A 21,223-nucleotide genomic window follows, 5' to 3' on the forward strand; every position below is an offset into this window, starting at 1 on the left:
TTTTTACTTTTAAAGTTTGTTTCAAATTGTGTGTGATTTTCCATTTCATTCTTGTTGAGTTTTTGGTTTCGAGTCTACAAAATCATAATTTGGTTTGAGTGCGAGTTGCTCTTCATATTACAACATCGACACAAAAATTACGGGAAAAACAGTCCTCAATTTTCTTTAATTTTAAAGTTTGTTTTAAATTGTGTGTGGTTTTCCATGTCATTCTTGTTGGGGAGTCTACATAATCATAATTTGGTTTGAGTGTGAGTTGCTCTTCATCTTCTTCTTTTTAAAACGGTAGAAGTAAAGGGCCGGGGGAGGCTGTGAGACTCTCTATAATAGCTGGTGCTCTTGTAAAATTTTACAGAGGAAACGCACGCACGGACTTTTTTCTGGTAGTGTTGACACTGCCAAATGGTATTGCAAGGCTGCCGCGAAGCCCGTCAGGCAGGGAATGTATACTGATTCGGATGCCCGATTTCGGATCAAAGTTAAGTTATATGCGCATAAAGAATCTTCTAAAAAATGACGCATGAAAATACTTGGGTCAATTTGTCTAAAAATCCACGAAAACTCAGAGTCGACTCGATAGTTTTGAAGAACTGCAAATAGGGCGTTGATTCTCTTTCCGTGCAGCGGCGAAAGTATGTGCTTGGTTAATGCTTTTTCAAACTGTATGAATTCTATTTGAAGTTCCTTGATGCAGCATAGGTTACACAGTTCACACTCATCCGGCCCTAAAAGAGAAAGTGCCGAATAATGCGGATCCGGTTCTGTTAAACTGTTGAGAACAAAACTTGATGTTCGAATGATCGAGTCGGAGTCACACACACTTTGAGCAGCCTCTTCCTTAAAATTTAAACTGATTGTAAACTGGTCAGAAGCGCATTGTGGAGCGCAACAATTTGATTCTTTGTTCTTTGTATGATGTGGGTCTCGCATTGTGCAGAATGATTTTCTGTTGAATCCTGGAAATATACCTCGCAATTCCTTGATATTTTCGATTATTTCGGCGCTTGAAGTTGGTAAAACTTCATCATCATCATCATCATCATCATCCTGTGTCTCCTCCTCCTCCTCCCCGCCTTTGAGTCCCTCATCACGACGGGATTGCTCATCAGAGAAAAGGCGGGAACAGTAGTTTCTCAAGTTGAGATTTATTGATAGACCTATTATTTTTAGTACCTCTGATTTTTCGTTGGACGGAGAATCGATCGCGCAAGCGTTTATTTGAAAATGAAACCGTAAATGAGCCGGCGGTATTTTAACGAGGCGGTTATTGATGTCGTCGTGGTCGTCGTGATAAGCACATAGTAAATTCAACAACTGTTTAAATATAATACACAGTGAAAATTCACAAACGGGAAATAGTAATACTTTTTTGGAAAGGTCCATATACTCTTTTGCAAATTCGGTTGCAGTAGCGTCCAAGGTTAATTGCGAAACGGTAGCGGTAATGAAGTCACACACTACACACGGTTCATTTTCTTTGATGTAAACTGTTTGCGGATTTATGATCGATTGAACTTTTAATTTCTTGGGGCGAATTTTCCAGCGTTTTATATACTTCCGAAGCTCTTTTATATCATATAATGTCAGATCCATTATGTAAGCTACCCCCCTTGATTTCCAAAGAGTGTTGGTTAAAATGTAAATATTTAAATGAAATTTCTGATGTTGATTTTATTGGGCTTTGTGATAGACGATTGACGGCGATTGCGCTAAGTCCAGAAAAGAGCGCTGGTATGATGTACCCGGCTCTGAGCAAAAAGCAACTAGATATTTATAAGGCGAACATTGAGTACTTTCAACGTACGTTACACCGTTTGAAGCAGCTCACTGGCCAATGATGGACGATAACATTTTAGATGACGCGCAAAGATTAGGAATACGGCGAATCATTAAAAGCTTTTGTCGCGAAGAAAACGTCACTTTGCAAGATATCATCAATCCGAGTCTCACGTTTTTTTTCGTGCCACAAACTAAGTGCGTTCCATTGCAGTGTTTGCGGGCTCTGAATCAAAAATATAAGGAATTACTGCCTTGGAAGGTGCATTTAAGCGTACGAGGGGTTGGATATCAATGCTTAAGCTTCGAGCAAGTCGACGATGAAGATGTTGGATGTTTTCTGAATAAACCGATAACAACAGATTTGATATTATCCGAAAGGGCAAAAATCAACACTTTCAGCACGCTTCACAAATTTTGCGACTTACTTTATTTTCCCGGAGATTCCAATCAGTATATCCTTTACTTACAATACGTGTATAAGAAAAACAACAGCGGAGGAGGAGCAACCAATGGCGGCGTCATTTATTGTCAGAATTATTTAGTGCTGATGATTGTTGTTGGGCTCGTGGTATTATTATTATTTCTCCTACTCGGCAATAATTTTGGGGTATACAACCGGCCTATCCTTAAACAAAAAAGCGCATTATGAACGAGCATGAAATGTTCAAGTTGGCTTCCGCATTTAAAATTCAAGATACAGAAATCTTTCAGATCGTTTTAGCCAGTGTTGGAAATAAACTACTGGAAGACAAAATGAAGATCGTTGTGCCTATCGGTGCTCTATCCAAAGTAGCTAGGTTAGGTGGGTTATTTTCCCAAACTATTTTGCGCGTGCAGGATATTTACGCTTTCCAGTTAATATTACCAAACAAAGCTACGGAAGGTTCGCGCTGGATTCCGGAGAAAAAAATGTTGGCCTATATAATACACCCTCGCCTCACGGATGTTTGTTTTTTTCAGTCGTCGTATAAACAAGTGCTGGATGAGATTAAGTCAAACGTGCCGGCAATTCTTGAGTGTATGGTGTCAATCTTTGACTGTCACGATAAAAAGTTGATGGTGGAGGAAGAATTATTACAATCAGACACACCCGATGAAAGGGTTGTATTGGTGTTTTTTCTGACAATTTATTATTGCCAATTATTCTGTCATTCTCTGTTTACCTTCCAGCCGAGGCACGATGTTGGATATAAGTCATCGGATGTGGCAGTGTTCTGTGTTTATTTACTATTTTATCATCTGGAGCTCTTAAAAAAAAGTACATTGGAAAGTATCCATTTTTCTATATTAATCCGCACAAATTGTAAATACAACAAAAATCTATGGATACCCGACAGTGATATAGTCCCGTTCGGTGTTTGCGTAAAATTAGACAGTTACTTGCAGGAAAACATAAGGAAGGAAGAGTTCAAAAGACGTGCTATTTTTCAGGGTATTTACGATATTGTATTAATGATTGTTGCCTTCAGGAGAGACCTTCTTCCCAGTTGTTGGCCCGTCATTTCGGCAAACAAGCTCGAGTATTTGACGGAATTGAAATCGCTTCAAGGATGGAAGAAGAAAAAATCAACGTAGTCAAGTGTGTCCACGATGGTAAAATTGCGCTGGTAACACTTTGTGATGACGATAGAACCAGTCTATATTTTACCTGCGTCCAATCCCCTAAACTGAGAGGCGCCGTGTTTTTATTATACGATGCCTCAAAACCGGCGTTTTACTACCGAACATACCGGTTCAAGGTACCCGAGGCGTTATGGCCACATTGGCTGAGTCTGAGCTGCGTTGAGCCGTGTGTGAAAGATCTCACATTCGTCCTCTGTGCCAGCGAGGAAGGCGATTCAAAATCCTGCTGCAGTCACCCCATCCCTAGATTATTGGAAGAAGAAGAAGAAGACACACTGGTTACGCTGGTGGCGCAGTCTCCTTTTCCGCATAAAAATGAAAATTTTCAAGCTATCAGTTCGTTCCCTTACTCTCAAGAGAAGGAGGAGGACGATGATGATAAAAAAGAATCTGGCTCGTTGGAATTTTCCACCTACGATGTCGAAACTGCTTCCGTGCTACTTTTTAAAAGTCCCAGAATTCGAAGTAAATATTACGACCTTAGCTTTGAGCTGGATCGCTACTGGATTGAAGTCTCGAGTACGCAAATACCGCAACATCTCAGAAATATAATCGAAAGCGCTTCCCAGGAGGGCCGTACAGCCACAAATGTTATGCGTGGCTTTTTGTCCTGTTCACCCGAAGATGTCGAATTAGAACGTCAAAATCTGTTCATCTCCTTTCTCTATTTGTTCAACTCTACAGACGCGCGCACATTTCGGTGCTTGGATGACTCAGACCCAGATATTCGGCTCATCATTTCCAGTAGTGACTATTTTCAGGGAAAGAATTGTTCGCCCGGGGTCTTGGCCGCTTTATACTTTGGCATCGTGGAAATTTCCTTTTCTTGTCGGGGTAGTTTTTTGGATGATGTGGTGGCTTTAGTCAATTCAAAATTGGAAACACCATTGGGAAAATCGGAAAAGGAAAAACTTAGATGCATCTGGTGGTGCGCCCATTTTAAGAAGGGTATAGCCGCAGAGGATTTGCAATTTTTTGAACGTTTGTTTGTCAACCAACGACAATTAGAATTTGTTCTGCATGAGATCTGTACTGTTGCTGCTCGCAACGACGATTTAGTATTACGCGAAACAACATCGGCGGTGGGTGGTGGTACCTTTTTTCAGCAGTTATTACAGGTATATAACGTTGAGTACAGTCCCGAACTGGAACAATTTCTTAAACGAGTTTGTTTATGTTTTAAGCAGGAAAAGCAGTCATACGCGGATGCTTTGAAAAACATGTTGCGGGTCGACGACGATGATAGTACATCCTTTTCCTTCATATTAAAGCAGCTCAATTTTTTGCGTGATGAGATTTCGCCGGATATGTTTGGTCGGGTGCGTATTCAAAACGAAAAAGAATCAGTAAAGACCCCCTTCACAGTAACACTTTTTCAGTGGTATGTCGCGGCACGTTGACTGCACCCGTAACAACAACAACAACAACAACAACAACGGCGAACATGACGTCGTCGGAAAGAGCGGATTTGTTGAAGATGCTGTACAATTGGCCTACGCCAGAATGGAAAAGAAAACTAAGAAACTTAGAAAGGGTAGTAAGGTGATGTTAAATCGTTTACATCCTAGCGAGCAAAGTTTAGAAATTGTACGGACGGTATTTGATAGATCTGTCATCACGGAGGGACAGCTAGCTATAGATCGAATAAAGGCTTGCGGCAATATTGAAAATTACTTCCTACACGCTTTTGCGGAAATTGTTTTCAACGCTTTTACCACCAAAGGACTTTGGTCCGCGTGGAGCGAATTTAAAAAACAAGGTGAACTAGCTGACATACAAACGTGGGTGTCTTCGTTCCTTAAAATTCATTATACCCTGATAAGAGATCTGCTGGATAAGTTTAACTTTAGTGTGTATATAAAAGAAGAGTATGGCAAATTTTTTGACTGCGTTTTGCTGCTGGGGTTAGTTCCCTACAGAAGACGGGTTGAAACAAACATTGATAATAACGACCACCAACCACGGACGCCGTCCAAACATCTATTTCGTTCTGTTGCTTCGGGCTTAGGTGACGCCAAGGGTTTGATTTTAGACGAATCGTTTCAAGCGTTAGAACAGCTCGAAACCTCTCTGGAGAGAATAAAAAGTAAGGAAATAGAAATTTTACCACTGGACCAAGTTGTACTTGGATACGAAGTTGTGTCTCAGACATTTCTCTGCGAACCAATTTTCAACAACAATTCTTCTTCTCGTTCTTCTTCTTCCTCCTCCTCCTCCTGCGAAGACTACGAATATGCGGTCTACGTATTTTCGCGACCCGTACATATTTTATCGTCTTTTCAGTTTGATAGCATAGCCGCGCGTTTAACTAAACAAATGAGTACAGCCATAACTCTCACGAAAGCTTACAAACGAGCTACGTTGTTTGGCTCTATACCTTACAGGGCTATTTTGACTAGTGATACTGCTACTTCAATTCCAACATCGAACAAAAACGCACGGGATGGATCAACAACAACTAGGGGCATGAAATGCTCGTCGGATGGATTATTGCAGTTTATTGACTCTCAGGTTGAGAACAAGAGTGTATCACATTCCCAGACGGATCTCATTCGTCAGTATTTATTAAACCACCGACGGCCGGGTGAATCTAATATTAAATCGAAAGGTGTGCCATCGGGAATTGATTATGAAACTGTATCTATTTTGCCGGGAGATCCGTCTATCATTCAAAAAACGAGACAACAGTTTTCTCAAAAGCATCTGACAAATTATCAGTCTTTGGCTAACGACGTCAGTAAACCCATGATTGATCAAATGACGCATTTGATTTGGGAACTTGCAAACAAAAATGAAATGTATCAAAAGCAGATTCATATTTTATCGCAAGATAATTTGAAGGTAAGAAGAGACAGCGCCTTTTTGGTGGAGCAGGGAATGGGTTCAGATCAGTTCTGTTCACATCAAAGTAGTTTGTCGCGTGAAAACTCGGAGGAAATCCATCTACTTTCGATAGACGGTCACGCCAAGTACTTTGAATTACCGTATACCGATGGTTCTAAAATCTTCGCAGCGTCAACGAATCCTAAAACTCCCGAAATCGGTCACATATTTGACAGTCTTAGTACAAACTGGGTAACGGCAATGAGGGACTGCTTTGGTTTTAAGCCAGAATTCAATGCCGTTAACCATAAAATAGACGAGTCTCCTACATTCGTAACCGAAGAACGGTTATATAAACCCTTCTTAACTTTATTTCATTGCAATCAGCATTGGTGTATTATTGAAGAATTGTCCAAACCTTTATCTCTCGTTGCTCCCTATTTACTTTACACGATCGCTTTTCGAAATTCGTTGGTTGGGATGACGATCTACAAACACATGCAGACGTTATTAGAGGAAGCAGAGCGGAACAAAGAACAAAAGGTATGATGATGAAATCGATGCGGCGTCGTCGTCGTCTTCTTCAATGGATTCTACTTTTGCTGGCGGTACTGACTATATGTCAGTCAAGCGGCGGCTTACGCCAAGTGACGGTTTTTGAAGGTCATCTTGCGCGTCTGACTTGTCTTCCAAACGATGGTATTGAAACGAACGACACTACCAAAGTGGTGTGGACCGACTGGATGAACAGTGTACTAACGTTCAATCAACAAAGAGTAATAGACGATCTCCGATTGATTCCAGTTGGATTATACGATCTTATAATTAGTCACGTTCGACACGCCGACCAAGGAATCTATTGGTGCGGACTATCTAGCCTCGGGGCTCTCAGAACCTTCGAGATTCGTCTTAATGTTCTTCTTGATAATAGTGAGGATGATGACGTAATTGAAACTGTAGAAGGATCAACTTTTAAAATAAAATGCTCAGGAAAACGAACTCGAACTTTGAACGTGACTGTTTCGTGGCGCCGTGAAGATGGGGCAGATTTTTGTAATTCGCTCAACGACACAAACGCCGGCGTCCTACAATTTAAGCGTGTAAGTCGGGAGTGTAAAGGAGTATATGCATGCGTTATTAGCACTTCGTCGTCGTCTAGGGTCCTTAAAATGATAAAACTTGTAGTGAAATTTCCACCCGAGTTGACGCTGTTTCCTCGCCAATCCCGCTTAGATCAAACAAACGGTACCGTCACGTGCGTTGCGAAGTCTTATCCTCCGGCTAACATTACGTGGACACTAAACAACGTAGAAATCACTGACGGGGAAAAGTATCAAATCGAGCTGGAAAATTCTAGGTCCGTCCTTCGCATAAACAGAGTTAGTAGAACCGATTCGGGAGTGTATCGTTGCTCGGCTGAAAATGACGTGGGTATGAGTGATGTGGATTTTTCCTTGTTGAGTTCAGGAAAAAGCTCACAACATCGTTTTCGACAATCAATTTTGCCTTTAATTTCCGTCACGCTCCTCGTTAATGTTATTTGTGTGTTTTTCTAGATGCCATCATAATCCTCGTGTCGTTTCTGTTTGTGTGTTGTCAAAACAATAAAGTTTCGTCGTTTCTTATTTGCATTTGGTTGATCAGCTGGGCTTTGGAAGGAAATGTGAGATAAACTTGCGGGTTTTTGAATATATTGTAGTTTAAAAAAATGGTAGGATTGTTCTTTACTCTCGATAACATTACGTACACGGCTCTCATCAAATCGCTTTTTATTTTTCGTGGAAACACGCAACATACTCCACTCAAAGAAATTCCCGTGCTTTTGGCTACAGTCATACTTGTAAGATTTTGAATGGGAACGTCGTAAAGTACACTGAAATCGAAGACGGTTTTGCGGTTATCTTCTTGGTGTTTAAAGGTAGGCTTCGGAGTTAAAATGAATATAAGGTGTTGATCTGCACTCTTCACGAGAGCGGTTTTCATGCATACTTCTGGAAACGTGTTCTCACAATTCTGAAAGGGTCTGTTGGAGGGTAACCATTGTTTTTCGAACGTTACGAAATCAAGGAACTGACACTCTGATCCTTCTGTCAAAATTTTTTTGGGAAGTTTGTAACCATAATATTTAGACTCGATGTTATCGAGAACGCAGATGGAAATCGTAATGTTTTTTAAACTCGAACAGGCATGAGCCATTTTTAGCAGCGAAGATTTTATCCACGCACTTTTATTCAACAAAAAACCCTCTACTAATCTCGTTTGTGATTGAAACGGATCGGAAAAGGGGCAGATCTCCTCCCAAAGATCCGGGAGACACGTGCATTGAATACATTCCTCCGAATGTAACCTATACTCTTTCACCAGTCGATGTAAAAAGGTTAAAAAAAGACAAGGACTGCAGATTAGTTCGTTAGTATAATGAACGACTGTTAGAAGTTTTAAAAAGGTACCAGAAAACCCAACCATCACTCCAACAGTTCTCTTACAGATGACGACTTTGGATCGTTTTCTTATACGGATACTATTCTTAAATAGCACCGCCTCTTTCGTTTCGACGGCCGCGTTTCCGTGTTCTAGACACTCAGGATCATATCCGTCTTGACAGTCATCCAAAAGGGAAGAAGAGTTTATTGCGTTTTTTAAGTATCTCAATTCTCGATCGAAAAAATTATTCTTTCGTTTCGCACCCGGAGGGTCGTACTGCTGCTCACCACCTTCCTCTGAGAGTAATTTGGACTGACGAACGAATACCCAGTTGTTGTAGGATAGGATGTCGGGAAATTGCGAATGTGTACCCATGTTGTTACTCGAAATAAACCTTTGTACCTTCTGATACAGAAGTCTTTCTTTTTGTTGACTTTCATTCTGAACTTGTATACAAGACGATGTTAACGCCGCCGTCTGATCCGCCAAGAATCGTTTTGCATCGTTTACAGATACCACGCAATAAATGTCTTCTTCCAGAAAATCACAGGAGTCATCTGCCTGCTTCTGTATGAAAGCTCGGACATCCGCGTGTTGAAGAAACAATCGGACAACGTCAGGTTGAAATTGTTTTTGTGGATCGGTTATTAAGCTTTCTTCCTCCGCAACGTACTGGTCAAAATAGAATCGATCTTTCCAAAGAGATATGCCGTGTTCTAGTTTGTAAAGACACTCGTTAAACTTTTTGTCGGAGCACCTTTTGATGTGAAGAAACCGAACACTGTTGGAAACCACATCCAGCGTGTCCCGGACAGCGGGACAGTGAAAGACACTATCTATTATGCTATTACACGGAATAGTTTTGTCAAATTCGTCGGCGTGGAAAGCCTGCGTTTGCGTCGGAGAACCGATCAAAACAAACACCGGAATATCGGAAGTTGACAATCCTAGACGGAACCGCATGTATGAACGTATAAATGCTAACGCGTCAAGAATATAGTCTGGCGCTTGACTGCATTCATCAATAAGTATGTATCTAAGCAAGGCTAAATCGGGTATACAATGAGGATGTAGTTTTTTTAGCAACTTCGCTCGCTCCTCGCTGCCTCCAATTAAATGGGCGTGTCTGTCCAAACGACTTTCATCAAGATCTTGCAAGATGGGTGCCACGGTAGGCCAGTATTGGGCCAGGTTTTGCAGTTGCACTTCTGGGAAACTTTCAGGCTCGCTATGTACTCCCGCTGTATAGTTTGTACGTGGTTGTTTAAATTGCATTAGTTTAAAAATCGTCCCTAGCTGTTTTCCCAAATCCACGTTTCGATAAGCCCGATTCATGACGTCCACCGAGGTATTAGTAGTGCCGGTTATACCCACGTCTTCAAGTAGATTAGCAACGAAGTTGACCAAACTGAAGGTCTTCCCCGATCCGGCCGGTCCCGTTACTGCAATCACGTTGTAAGGAAAAACAACACCTTTCATTCCGTCTTTTGCTTTTAAGCCTTTTTCATTGGTAACTTCAAAAAATGGAAAATAATCTTCTTCTTCAGAAGCGTACCTCCAACCGGGACGAATGAAGGAAGTGTGCCGCAGTTGCCGACATCGTTGAACTAGATGTTTGCCGAGAGTAGAGCTCACCATTGTAGACGCGTACCAACAATCGGGCTGATCCATAATAATGCTTATTCTTAGTTCGTTGTTATTCCTTTTCGTTGCCTTATTATTAAATGTCGTACTGTCAATTTATGTTTGTGACGAAAATGACGTTGTACGGACGGTGCGGTTCGAGAAGCAGCCTCAGTGTCCCTCGGCTAAAAAAACGCAACAAACTAATTCGCTCAACGGAACGGCCTATTTATTTAAACCAAACTTTAAGAAGAACACGCAGAGAGCTCATCGTTGTCGCTTACACGTTACCAAAATCACCACAAAAAGAGATTGCGCCTATTGGTTATGTAGCGAATCAAAAATTCCTTTATACGAACACTACATAGAGTCCGTTTCTGAAGAAACGTGTCTAGAGTGGGTTCAGAATGAAAAATGTTCGGACTGTCTTCAGTCGGATGCCGGATTCCAGAAAGAAGCTAACTGCCACTTTGTAGACTTATCTGGCGAGCTAAAAACGACTTTGCTTAAAGGAAATCCGCAATGGGAAGATACCAGCTTTGGACCGGCTGAGTGGTCCGGCACTTTGAAAAATTGTGAAGTGTCACGAGGAAATGTGGTTTTAAAACGGCCTTGGAACGTAATCGCTTCTTCTTGGGGCACTCTGTCATTTATGGGTACAGAACCGCTGCGAGAACTCGATTATCACTTAGCTTATCGCGATGCGGTGATGACGGTAGTTTGGTTGAAACCGGTGAATAACGAGTCTCAATGTAATTACGCGTTACATACTGAAAATGGTGCTCATCTGGTATCTTACGGGGAAGACGATTTAAACAATTCCTACACGCATGTCGTTATTCCAGAACTTCAAACGTCTTTTAGTCTGCTTCTGAATATGCGACACGAGTATGAAACACACACCGACATGAACTGTCCCGATAACGTTTTGGTTAACAACGTCGACACTGCCACGGTGTATGCTTTAGCGGGTGACCTCATAGTTGTCTTTGTTCCGATTGAGAGTGCTGGAGTGATATCTGTGACAAGCCCACAGACGGTGCTGCAGCACCCCATTCATGGACACGTTGTTAAAGAAGACTTAAAGAGCGCACTCGAACGTGCTGCTGACTCAACGATTCGCGATAAACGAGACCTGTCTGGAGCAGCTGATGCCGCGGCTTCTGTAGCGTCAGCAAAATTGGACTACTTCGTAAACTTATTCAGCAAATATCGATACAACGATGCGAGACAACTCGCCGAGGTGATCTGTAAAACCACATTACAAATTTATGATATGTGGAAATTACAAGCGGACATTCAACCGAGTCTCGTCATATCTCACCTTTTGAAAACTAACGTTATCGCTCGTCGAAATGGCATGGGGTTTTACGATATTTTGCCGTGTGCGGACCTGTCACCGAGTAACTACTTCGTTTTGCCTTCGATGCGCGATCGTGCTGATAAGGACAAGTGTTACTCACGACCACTTGTATCATTGCGCAATAATAACACTGCCCAGTCGGTTTTAGCCACGCAGGATTTAACGTTTCAACTTTCCAAGGAAAAAAACCGAGTGGTATTTCCTCCTCTTTATCTAGAAAGGTGTTCTCTAAAACCGAACATTTCTCACTCTTTTACGATAGATGGTGTCGTTTATAAATACCAAAACTACGAACTGCTTGATTCAGAAGGAAAAAATAACTTGAGTGTGCAGCACCCTGTGCAGATCATCTCTCCGAGCTTTCCCTCTGACATTCCAACGCTCTATCAGCCACAAACCATAAATCATATTCCCTTATTTAGAGCTGGGGAGATATCACTCAGTTTTCAAGATACGATCGAAGTTATGGATTATCTCAACCAAGAACTGGAGAGTTTTAGCAAATACGGTCGACAATCTGAACTTTTGGAAATAGCGGGGCGTTTGTTTGTAGGGTTTAACATTGATGTTGATATCATACAATTGTTGACAAGCACCTTGGAACGCTTATATGAACTTTTTTTAAATCCCCTTCTTCAATTTCTTGGTCTTATATTTATATGTGTTCCTATATTAAACGGTTGGTTTGGGTTGATAACAAGTTGCTGTCGTTTTGATAATACCAAAACAGTATATATATGAATAACCGTGTGTGTGTGTCGGAGGAGGGGGTACTGGTAAATGTATCGATCGAGTGTGTTTTGTGGGGGTATTAAAACTATATAAACTTCACACGTTTGGTGATAACGAAAGTTTTGCGATTATCAAACAAATAATTGACACAGCAAAGAAGAAATAAAAACACAAAAACAACACCATGTTCGTTATTCGTCCGATTCTCATAACGTTGTGTATGGTCCTACCAGCTGTATCTGTTTATTTTTGTAAGGAGGATGATATTACGGAAACGGTAAAGTTTGAGAAAGAGCCCGAATGCTTACCGCCTAGTAAGGCACCCGAAAGGGTAAGAAATGGAACGGTCTATTTATTTAAACCTAATTTTCAACGTACAGAAATTGATGCCTATAAATGCCAAAAACATATCGTGAGAACAATGACAGCCAGAGACTGTGGGTTCTGGATTTGTGCGGGAGATAGCGTTCCGCAGCATGACTACTATACCGAGTCTGTATCGATCGATGTCTGTAAAAAATGGATAGAGCGCAATTCGTGCGACGAGTGTTTAAAAGAGCCCAACACGCGAGCTAGCTCGTGTGCGTTTAAGAAAACCAACCCCTCTACTTACGAAACCGACGCGCCCGTGAGAGTGGAATATGAAAGTAATGTAGCGTTCGGAGTAGCTAGGTGGCACGGTGATACCGTCAATTGCGCAGTATCAAAGGGTAAAGTCACATTGAAACGTCCGTGGAATACAATCGCTTCATCTTGGGGAACGCTCTTGACGGATCTCGAGCACGGGCGGTACACAGACAACCGCTATTCCAACCTCGCTGATCGAGGTTATCGAGATGAGCAGAAGACGGTGGTTTGGACGGAGGATATTGGACAAATGCAAACGTGCTCCTACAAACTACACATCGAAACGGGAGGCTTTATAATTTCATTTAGTAACGAAATAAACGGCAACGAACAACAACAACTTGTCCTACCGGACCAGCAGGTTTTGTTTACGATATCCGATGCTGACAATATCATTGAGTATTACGGAAATTCTAGTCAGTATGGCTGTCTAGATCAAAGCATCGCTACGGGTATTGATGGAGCGGAAGTGTTCGCCTTGCCGGGTGATATGATTGCTGTTTTTATTGAAAATGATATTGACGGTGATATTGTATTTGGTGGCGAAAATCAGACGAATGTTCCCATTCATGGACATGTCACAGATAACGGCTTTTTACAGGTTGTAAACGATACAAATACTGTTAACGCCACAGTCAAAGGTGGACGTCAGAGACGAGATACGGCGGAAGTACTTGATGCCGTTGCTGCCTTCCAAGAATCCAAACTGGCCTACTTTATTAATCTTCTATCCAAGCATCAGTACGATACTACCATTCAATTACTTGAGAATTTGTGTCAGAAGACACTACAACTTTTTGCACTTTGGAAAATTCACGCGGAGGTCAGTCCAAGCGCCGTTGTGTCACACCTTCTGGGTCGAGATGTCATGGTAAAACGAGAAGATGATCATTTCAACATTATGGCCTGCATGTCTATTGCGGAAGAAGATTACGAGATCTTACCTTCTATGCGGGATCCGAACAACGTCGAAAAGTGTTATTCTAGACCTTTAATAAAAATGAAGAAAAATCCACAAATTTCGTTCCAGCTTGGAAAGGAGAACAGATTAATAACGCCTCCCATTTATTTTGAAAAATGTACACCTAAGCCAAATGTTACGGCTTATTTTCGCATTGATGAAAAGGTTATTCAATTTGTTAATTATTTAAAAAATGAGAACTTCTCCGGTTACCCCTATGACAACGTTCTCGTTCTGAGTCCCAAGGTCAGTGACTTCTTCGATGTCGAGCAACAATTTTACAACGTTAAACACGTGACTCTGTATGACAAGGGAGAGGTTTCGGTGAGTTTGATTGACGGGGAAGAAGTAATGGATTATATGAATCAGGAACTTAATATTAGAGCGAAATATGGAAATCGAAGGTACAGTCAATTTGAAGATAAACCATCATCATCCGAACATTCGTCCGAAATCCTCATATTTTTTGGCGACATTATGAGTCATCTTATTTTTTTCTTTTCAAATCCAATATCGCAAATATTAGCGATCATCTTTATATTAATACCGACCTTCTTTAACTGGTTTCGTTTGTTCTATTCTTGCTGTAAGAGACCAAAGGTAACCATTTTTGCGGCAAAACGGGGAAAGTATACGAAATTGCCAAGCGACGGTAATTCTGTTTCTGATGACGTTATGTGACGCGTATGTGTTGGTGTTTTATGTTGGGGGGTGTAATTTGTGACAAATTGATTGTCAGATCTGAATTGTATTCGCGATGTGGGGTTTTTTTTTCTTCTTCTTCTCTCGTCATTTTCACAGTATGCACATTATCTCATATATGCCATCCTAGAAATGCAGCGATCTTCGCACAAGATGTAGAAATGTCGTTCAAGGTTTCGGAGATCATCACCCAAGAAATCAAGATTCCGTCATAGGCGGCGAGCAACTGTTGTTCGTCCTGTCGAAATATCTGTAACCCTACACCAGTACCCGTATCCTCCATAGTTAATGAAAAACGGCCTTCTTCCTTTATAAAGAGCCCGCTTATGGATGACTCGGTATTGGATATGAGCTGTCTTATGAGTATGTTAATTGGTAACTTTTTTTCCGCTGTGTGTTGAGGTTCGCGTCTAATATCTTGTGACATAAACCAAGCCATAAATATTGGTCCCAGAAAAAATTTGCTGTCGTGTCCTATCAAGTGTTGAAATGTTGTAACCGTCGGATTGTTTAAAGAAGCTGAAAGACTACACTCTTTCGAGCCGGTCATTGAAATCATTTCCAAGTTGGCGAGTTCGATCATTTGTATCTGATAATTTAGATAAGCATTGGTATTTAAAAGTAAATCTGTCACACGTAGCTGAAACCCGCAACCAATTCCTAAAATATTTCGAAGTTTACATCCGAGGGCAACTCTACACAATCCCGGTAGTATTTCAAAACGTACATCAATGTAATTGTCATCACTTTCAGTAAGATGTGATTCTGTACCCGTTTCTACTAAGCTGGATCGGATTATACGACCGATGTTGGGTTCAGCTGTATGATGTGCCGCGAACGAAGGCATTTTATCCATCAACGTGCTGGGTAATAATTTCACCCTCGATACTGGAAATCGAATAATATTATTATCATTCAGAAAAAGATCCACAAATGAATCTAATGTATATGACTTAGAGTTACGAATTTCAATGCCGATGTAAAGAAAACGTTCATTGTCTTGTTTGATGTCACAACTATTAAACCAAGGTTTTACGAATGTGTGCCGTGGGTACGAATTGTTGATTGAATAAACAATATTAAAACGAGAGTATGTGAAATTGAAGCGTTTTTTGTCAAGTTGAAGCAGCACATAGTCACCTTTCAAGTTAGTTGCAATTTTTGTCTTGTCCGAGACAGCAACCATGAATGCATTGGCAGAAGACATTTGTGGAAATTTCTTTGATAATCCAGACTTTGTTAAAGTGAAATTTTCACTATTTTTAACGTATAATGACACAATATCTAGTCCTCATTTTTACAAATCTTATAAGAAACGAAAGTATACGCTTCGAAATTTAAAATGTATAGCTCAAGATCGCAAACAATATTGTGAAGATTTACTAACTATTTCTAATTTATATTGTGTTGTTTCAAGTATGCTAAGTCTGACGTGTGAGTGCTGCATGGGAAAATTATCAAAAGAAATTGTCGTGCAATTAAAACAAATAGGTAAAGATTTGAAACACGAAGAAACTGTGAAACAGCGTACTGACACACATGCAAGTTACTTTTTAGCGTTTTTAAAACTGGTTAATGTGGATCAGTCAGTTAATTTTCAACACAGCTTTTCACCATATGCAAGAAAAATGTCTGATCAGATCGTAGTTCAGTATAATTCTAAATATTTACCTTCAGAGGAAGTAAAACAAAACGTAGGAAAAGAAGCATCTACCAAGTAACGAATAGGATATTTCAGCGCGCACACACACACACACACACACACACACACACACACACACACACACACACACACACACACACACACACACACACACACACACACATACACGGGAAAAGATGTTCGTGATGTGGGAACTACATTTTACAACGCCTTTTTCTTCCGAGACTGTTTATTTTTGACTTTTTCTTCCAAAAGCGAGAGAGAGAGAGAGAAAGTATATAAAGCTCGTTTGTATGAAGCAGACCTCATTATGAGCCATTGTCTCTGCGGCGTCTGTTAGTGCCCTTCTGTACCGAAGCAAGAACCATGGCTTCTCACTCCGATAGTTGTATTCACGTCTCAATCGAAGGAAATATTGGAGCGGGTAAATCTACCCTCGGGAAAGACCTAATGACAAAACTAAACTGCGGAGAATACCTAAAATATCCCATTCAGATAATAGATGAGGACGTTCATCAATGGAGAAACGTTGAAGGTATCGACATCCTTCATGAATTTTATAAAGACCCAAAGACAAATGCTTTCGGTGAACAGCTAGTTATATTATTTTCGAATTTCACCCGCCTGTTACATGCCACGAAAGAACAGCACATTTCGGCTTTTCCAAAAGTTAACGTAACTTGCAGGAGTTTGGAGTCGGTGATGAATGTTTTTATACCCGTGTTTTTACAGAGAAACTATATAACTGATGTACAGGCTAAAGTGCTGGGGTTTTGCGTTCAAATGTGTTATCAGCACATTGAGAAGCCCCATCTCATTATCTATATTCGCACTCGACCGGATTTGTGCTTGGAGCGTCTAAAATGTCGAGGCGAATATGAAGACATTGACATCGACTACTTAACGGAGATACATGATGAACACGAGAGATGGTTCGACGGGACATCCTTCGAGGAAGGAAAAGTAATATCTCTTCCCCAGCAAAAACAAAATAGACACGTCTGTTTTGTAGACGGCTTTGTATCTCAAGCAGATTTGACAGATAAAGTTCATACTATTCTTATTGATTTTATAAAACAAAAGACACTCAACGACGTTCAAAAGTTACACGATGATGTGACTCGGATGCAGCCAAAAGCAGAACCAGCCACATTGTACTCGTCATTTGATAGCATCTCACGAGACCACAAGGAACATGTTCCTGCTGAGTTGTTGGTGATGTTGGAAAACATTAAAAAAAGCCAGCAGGGTGATGATTTGGGGCAGGGACTCACCGCAAGCAAAATTTGGAATCGGATGGCCTGTAACATGACTTCCGATTAATATTATGAACATATATATATACCAGCAGCGGCAACTTGAGCGCTCGCCACGGAACCTCACAGTACTGATATTGCTTCTGGTGGTGGTCTTTTTGTATTTGTCTCTTCCAAAAATGAATATTGCTCGGGTGAAGGACAATTTAAATCCCCTGTTTGAGATGGAATAGTTTCATCTAGTAGCGCAGTGAGATTGTTTAGTTGGATCTGATGCTGTTGCTCGTTTCTTCTTTTCTCGAGGAAAGCCGCTTCGAAGTCTTCTATGTGGTTGTTGTTGCGGTGCAATATTTTATCCATTTCCTTTTGAATCAAGTAGTCTCGCTCCATCCACAATTTTGTATACTCGCCCTTGAGATGTCGAATCATTCGTTCCCTGGCACGTGAAACGTTTTGCATTTCTTCTTCATACATTTCGTATCTTCGTTCTCTTATCATATCATTTTTTCGTAAATTCAGTTGATTTTCTTCCGTATCCAGTTTGTTCATGACCTGACGATATTTGTTATCAATGACGTTTCGTTTTTCTTCTATTGAATAGAAGATGTGGTCTAATTCGTCGCTGGTGTTCTGATTGGGGGCACCTCGTTCTGTGGTCTGATTTTCGAGAGGTGGTGTATACAATACGGAAGAGATTGGTTCGTGGACTAAGCGATCTAAATAGACAAACCATAAAAACACCCATCTGGAGATAGTAAAAGCTGCGTTATGAACTTTATCCCAGAACCTGACCATGATTGGGTAGACGTGGAATTTCTGGTATTTTGCGGTCTGGGTTTATCCGTGTCTGTTTATGAATATATTCTTTGTGGAAATCCTGAAGAGACTGACAACGACGAAGACTCGATGCCTGTGGCCTGTTCGGTAAAAAATGATATTGTTACCGCCAAGACCTATAGTAGCTGGAATCAGTCAAACAACCTTTACATATGCGCATATCACGTGTATAACGATGCCGGTTCTTCTAGATCACATTTCTGTGCACAGATTTCCGCCCTGTATCGTGACAAAACCGAAGGGACGTCAAATTTTGGTGCGCCGAAACGCAAAGGAGCGCTGTTATATCTAATGGTAAACGAACCTTTACGCGATGTGTTATCTGACGTTACTTCGACGGGTCACTTTTCTCAAACCTGGATTCGAGACAGAATTGACTGGAATCGTACGTACCACCACGCGTTGTTGTCATATATCGAATTTGAAATGGATTTTCAAAATATCGTACCCACTTTCCCAAAAACAGAAATAGGTAGAACGTACGTTTCAAAATTAGCGCGACTGACGAATATGGCCAGTCTCTTATGTAGGCGGATTTTTCTTTTGGAGTGTGAAAGCTGGTTGAAAACAACGTTTAATACTTCCGAAATTAAAAACACTGCTTTAACCTTAAAAAGTTTCTTTTTTAATCCCGCTTCTCCTGTATCGTTGTTACAATTGCAATCCATATACGTTCCGGATTTTGATTATTGTTCACAAACGGTTGTTTTAAATCAGTCCGGCGGCGATTCGCATTTCGTTGTTGCTTTTCGTTCCTTTTGGTATCTTGAGAGAAACGCCTTTACGGAATTTTGTAAATACTTACATTTTCGACAACATTATTCAGATACCACTTTAAATCAATTATACAAAGCGTGGCGTTCACGCACTACCGATTATAGCTGGATGGGTCAGTATTACGTGGATATTTTGAGCGATACTTCAAACTGCTTGTGGAGTGATATCGCAACTGAGTATAGGAAAGCGGTGCTTTACTCGAACTGCAGCGAGTGGCATTCAGAAAAGCAAAACAATCTCATTAAAGGAGCGCTAGGAAAAGTGGACGATCTCCTTAAGGCTTATACCTTTCCAGATTTTTATTATTATCGTTACAACCTGTCGGTTAGTACTGATTTTCCGACATTTTTTGCATATAAGCTTTGTACTTACCACCAAGCCTTGTTCCAAGCGCTTCCCCCCAAAAAAAATGTCCGAGCGCCGCTCCCACCCTTGGATATCAAAACGTTTAATAAACGGGCTGGAATATCAGTGAGGAGACAAGGTAAATCCCTGAACTTACAGGGTCGCTACTATTTATGTGTTTCAGCGGCAGAACATACGCTGTTTTCTAACGCACATGGTACGGAAGGTGAAGAAAACTATGTGCCCTGTCCAGCTTTTGTTACTCAAAAAACAAACGGTGACGGCCTGGAGGCGCGATGTTCCGCTTGGGGTGTCAGTTGCAATGGCGACCCTAAATACTACGGTCCGACGAAAAAGGAAGCCGGTGCTTTTGAAGCTTTTATGAAAGACCTTGATTTAGATCAAATGATTGAAGATGCCCAAAAGCAAGACAATGCCAAGTTATTTATTTCAAAACACTTAACTTTGATTTTGAGGGACGTGTATGATTGTGTGTACCAACCGACGCCGCCGCATACGGGCTCGTTGAATTGTCACGAAATATTGAATCCGTTTCTGTCTTGTTCATCTATTCCCTTCGATTTGGATTTTAAAAATGTTTTGCGTCCATTCTCCTTCGACGAACTAATTACCATCTCCGAGGGGTTTTTGCAAGCCGTTCGTATATTTGTGCATATCATTCGGCGAGATCAATCCCATAAAGCCCCGATCTCGGGCTTGAAATTGTATGCTTTCAAGTCGAGTTGTTGCGACGATAATGATCAGACTACTGCCTGTGTGTGCAAAGAAAAAATCGGTTTGCGTTTCATAGTTCAGTTGCCGGATAATGTTTTAATAGCCAACATTAGAGCATTAAAAAGCTGTTCCGATTTGCTATTGTCCTTGTTGCGATCCCATTTTGAAACCGTAAGCGTTATAGAAGCAAACAGTTGCAATTTCAATAACGTGATTGATTTAAATGTCTGGGAAGAACTAAAAACGCTTCGATTACCTTTTGCATATAAAGAGGGTAACAAACGACAACTGTTTCCATTTTTTACCTTCGACGAAGACATGCCATTAGATGGAAAAACGGAAATAAAAAATAAGCTACGTTCATTAATATTAGAACCGAGCATCGCCCTGACACATCGAGATCAGAGACCTGTGCCTTCGGCAGAAGAACCCGCCCATCAACCCGCTGCTTACGTTTTGTTCGGAATTCCGGACTCGGAGGAATGTTCGGCGTCGGATGATTTTTTGGAGGAAGAACAAGAAGTAGAACTCGAACCGTCGTCGTCTTGTACGGATTCGTTGAAAAGTAAATCGGCTTTGAAAGAAACCGCTCGCCAATACTTTGTCATTTTGGGAGAGGATTCTGACGATAGACAACTCATTGCAAACCTTCAAAGAAATCTCTACCTGCAGCTGAAGCAATCCAAATTCAAGTTAAACTACCTGTTTTATTCGTGTAAACTTAAAGAGGATGCAAGCAACACTTCTGCCGTTTTGCGTTATAAAATTCTCACGGGTGAATGCCAGGAACGTTTTTCATTTTGTTTGCAAGAGGATAAAAATAAACGATCCCGAAAGGTTCTTTACTCCCTAGTTATATGCAAAACAGAAAAGCAAGAGCTTTCTATGCTTTTGATGTGTAAATGTTTCGCCTGCCACAATAATGTTCCGAAGTGCGTTTTACGATGGAATTT

At 41.0% G+C, this 21,223-nt stretch overlaps 1 protein-coding gene across 1 annotated transcript in view; it reads right to left on the minus strand.

The window, feature by feature from the left end:
- LOC138974759 (baculoviral IAP repeat-containing protein 8-like) overlaps positions 1-21,223 on the minus strand; it is a 69,627-nt gene that overhangs the window by 24,969 nt on the left and 23,435 nt on the right. Inside the window, exon 2 of the mRNA XM_070347485.1 lies at positions 16,045-16,082. Coding sequence (XP_070203586.1) covers positions 16,045-16,082 — 38 coding nt within the window. The remainder of the gene's footprint in view (positions 1-16,044; positions 16,083-21,223) is intronic.

This window comes from Littorina saxatilis, linkage group LG8 (assembly GCF_037325665.1).
Source record: "Littorina saxatilis isolate snail1 linkage group LG8, US_GU_Lsax_2.0, whole genome shotgun sequence".
Classification (NCBI taxonomy): domain Eukaryota; kingdom Metazoa; phylum Mollusca; class Gastropoda; order Littorinimorpha; family Littorinidae; genus Littorina; species Littorina saxatilis.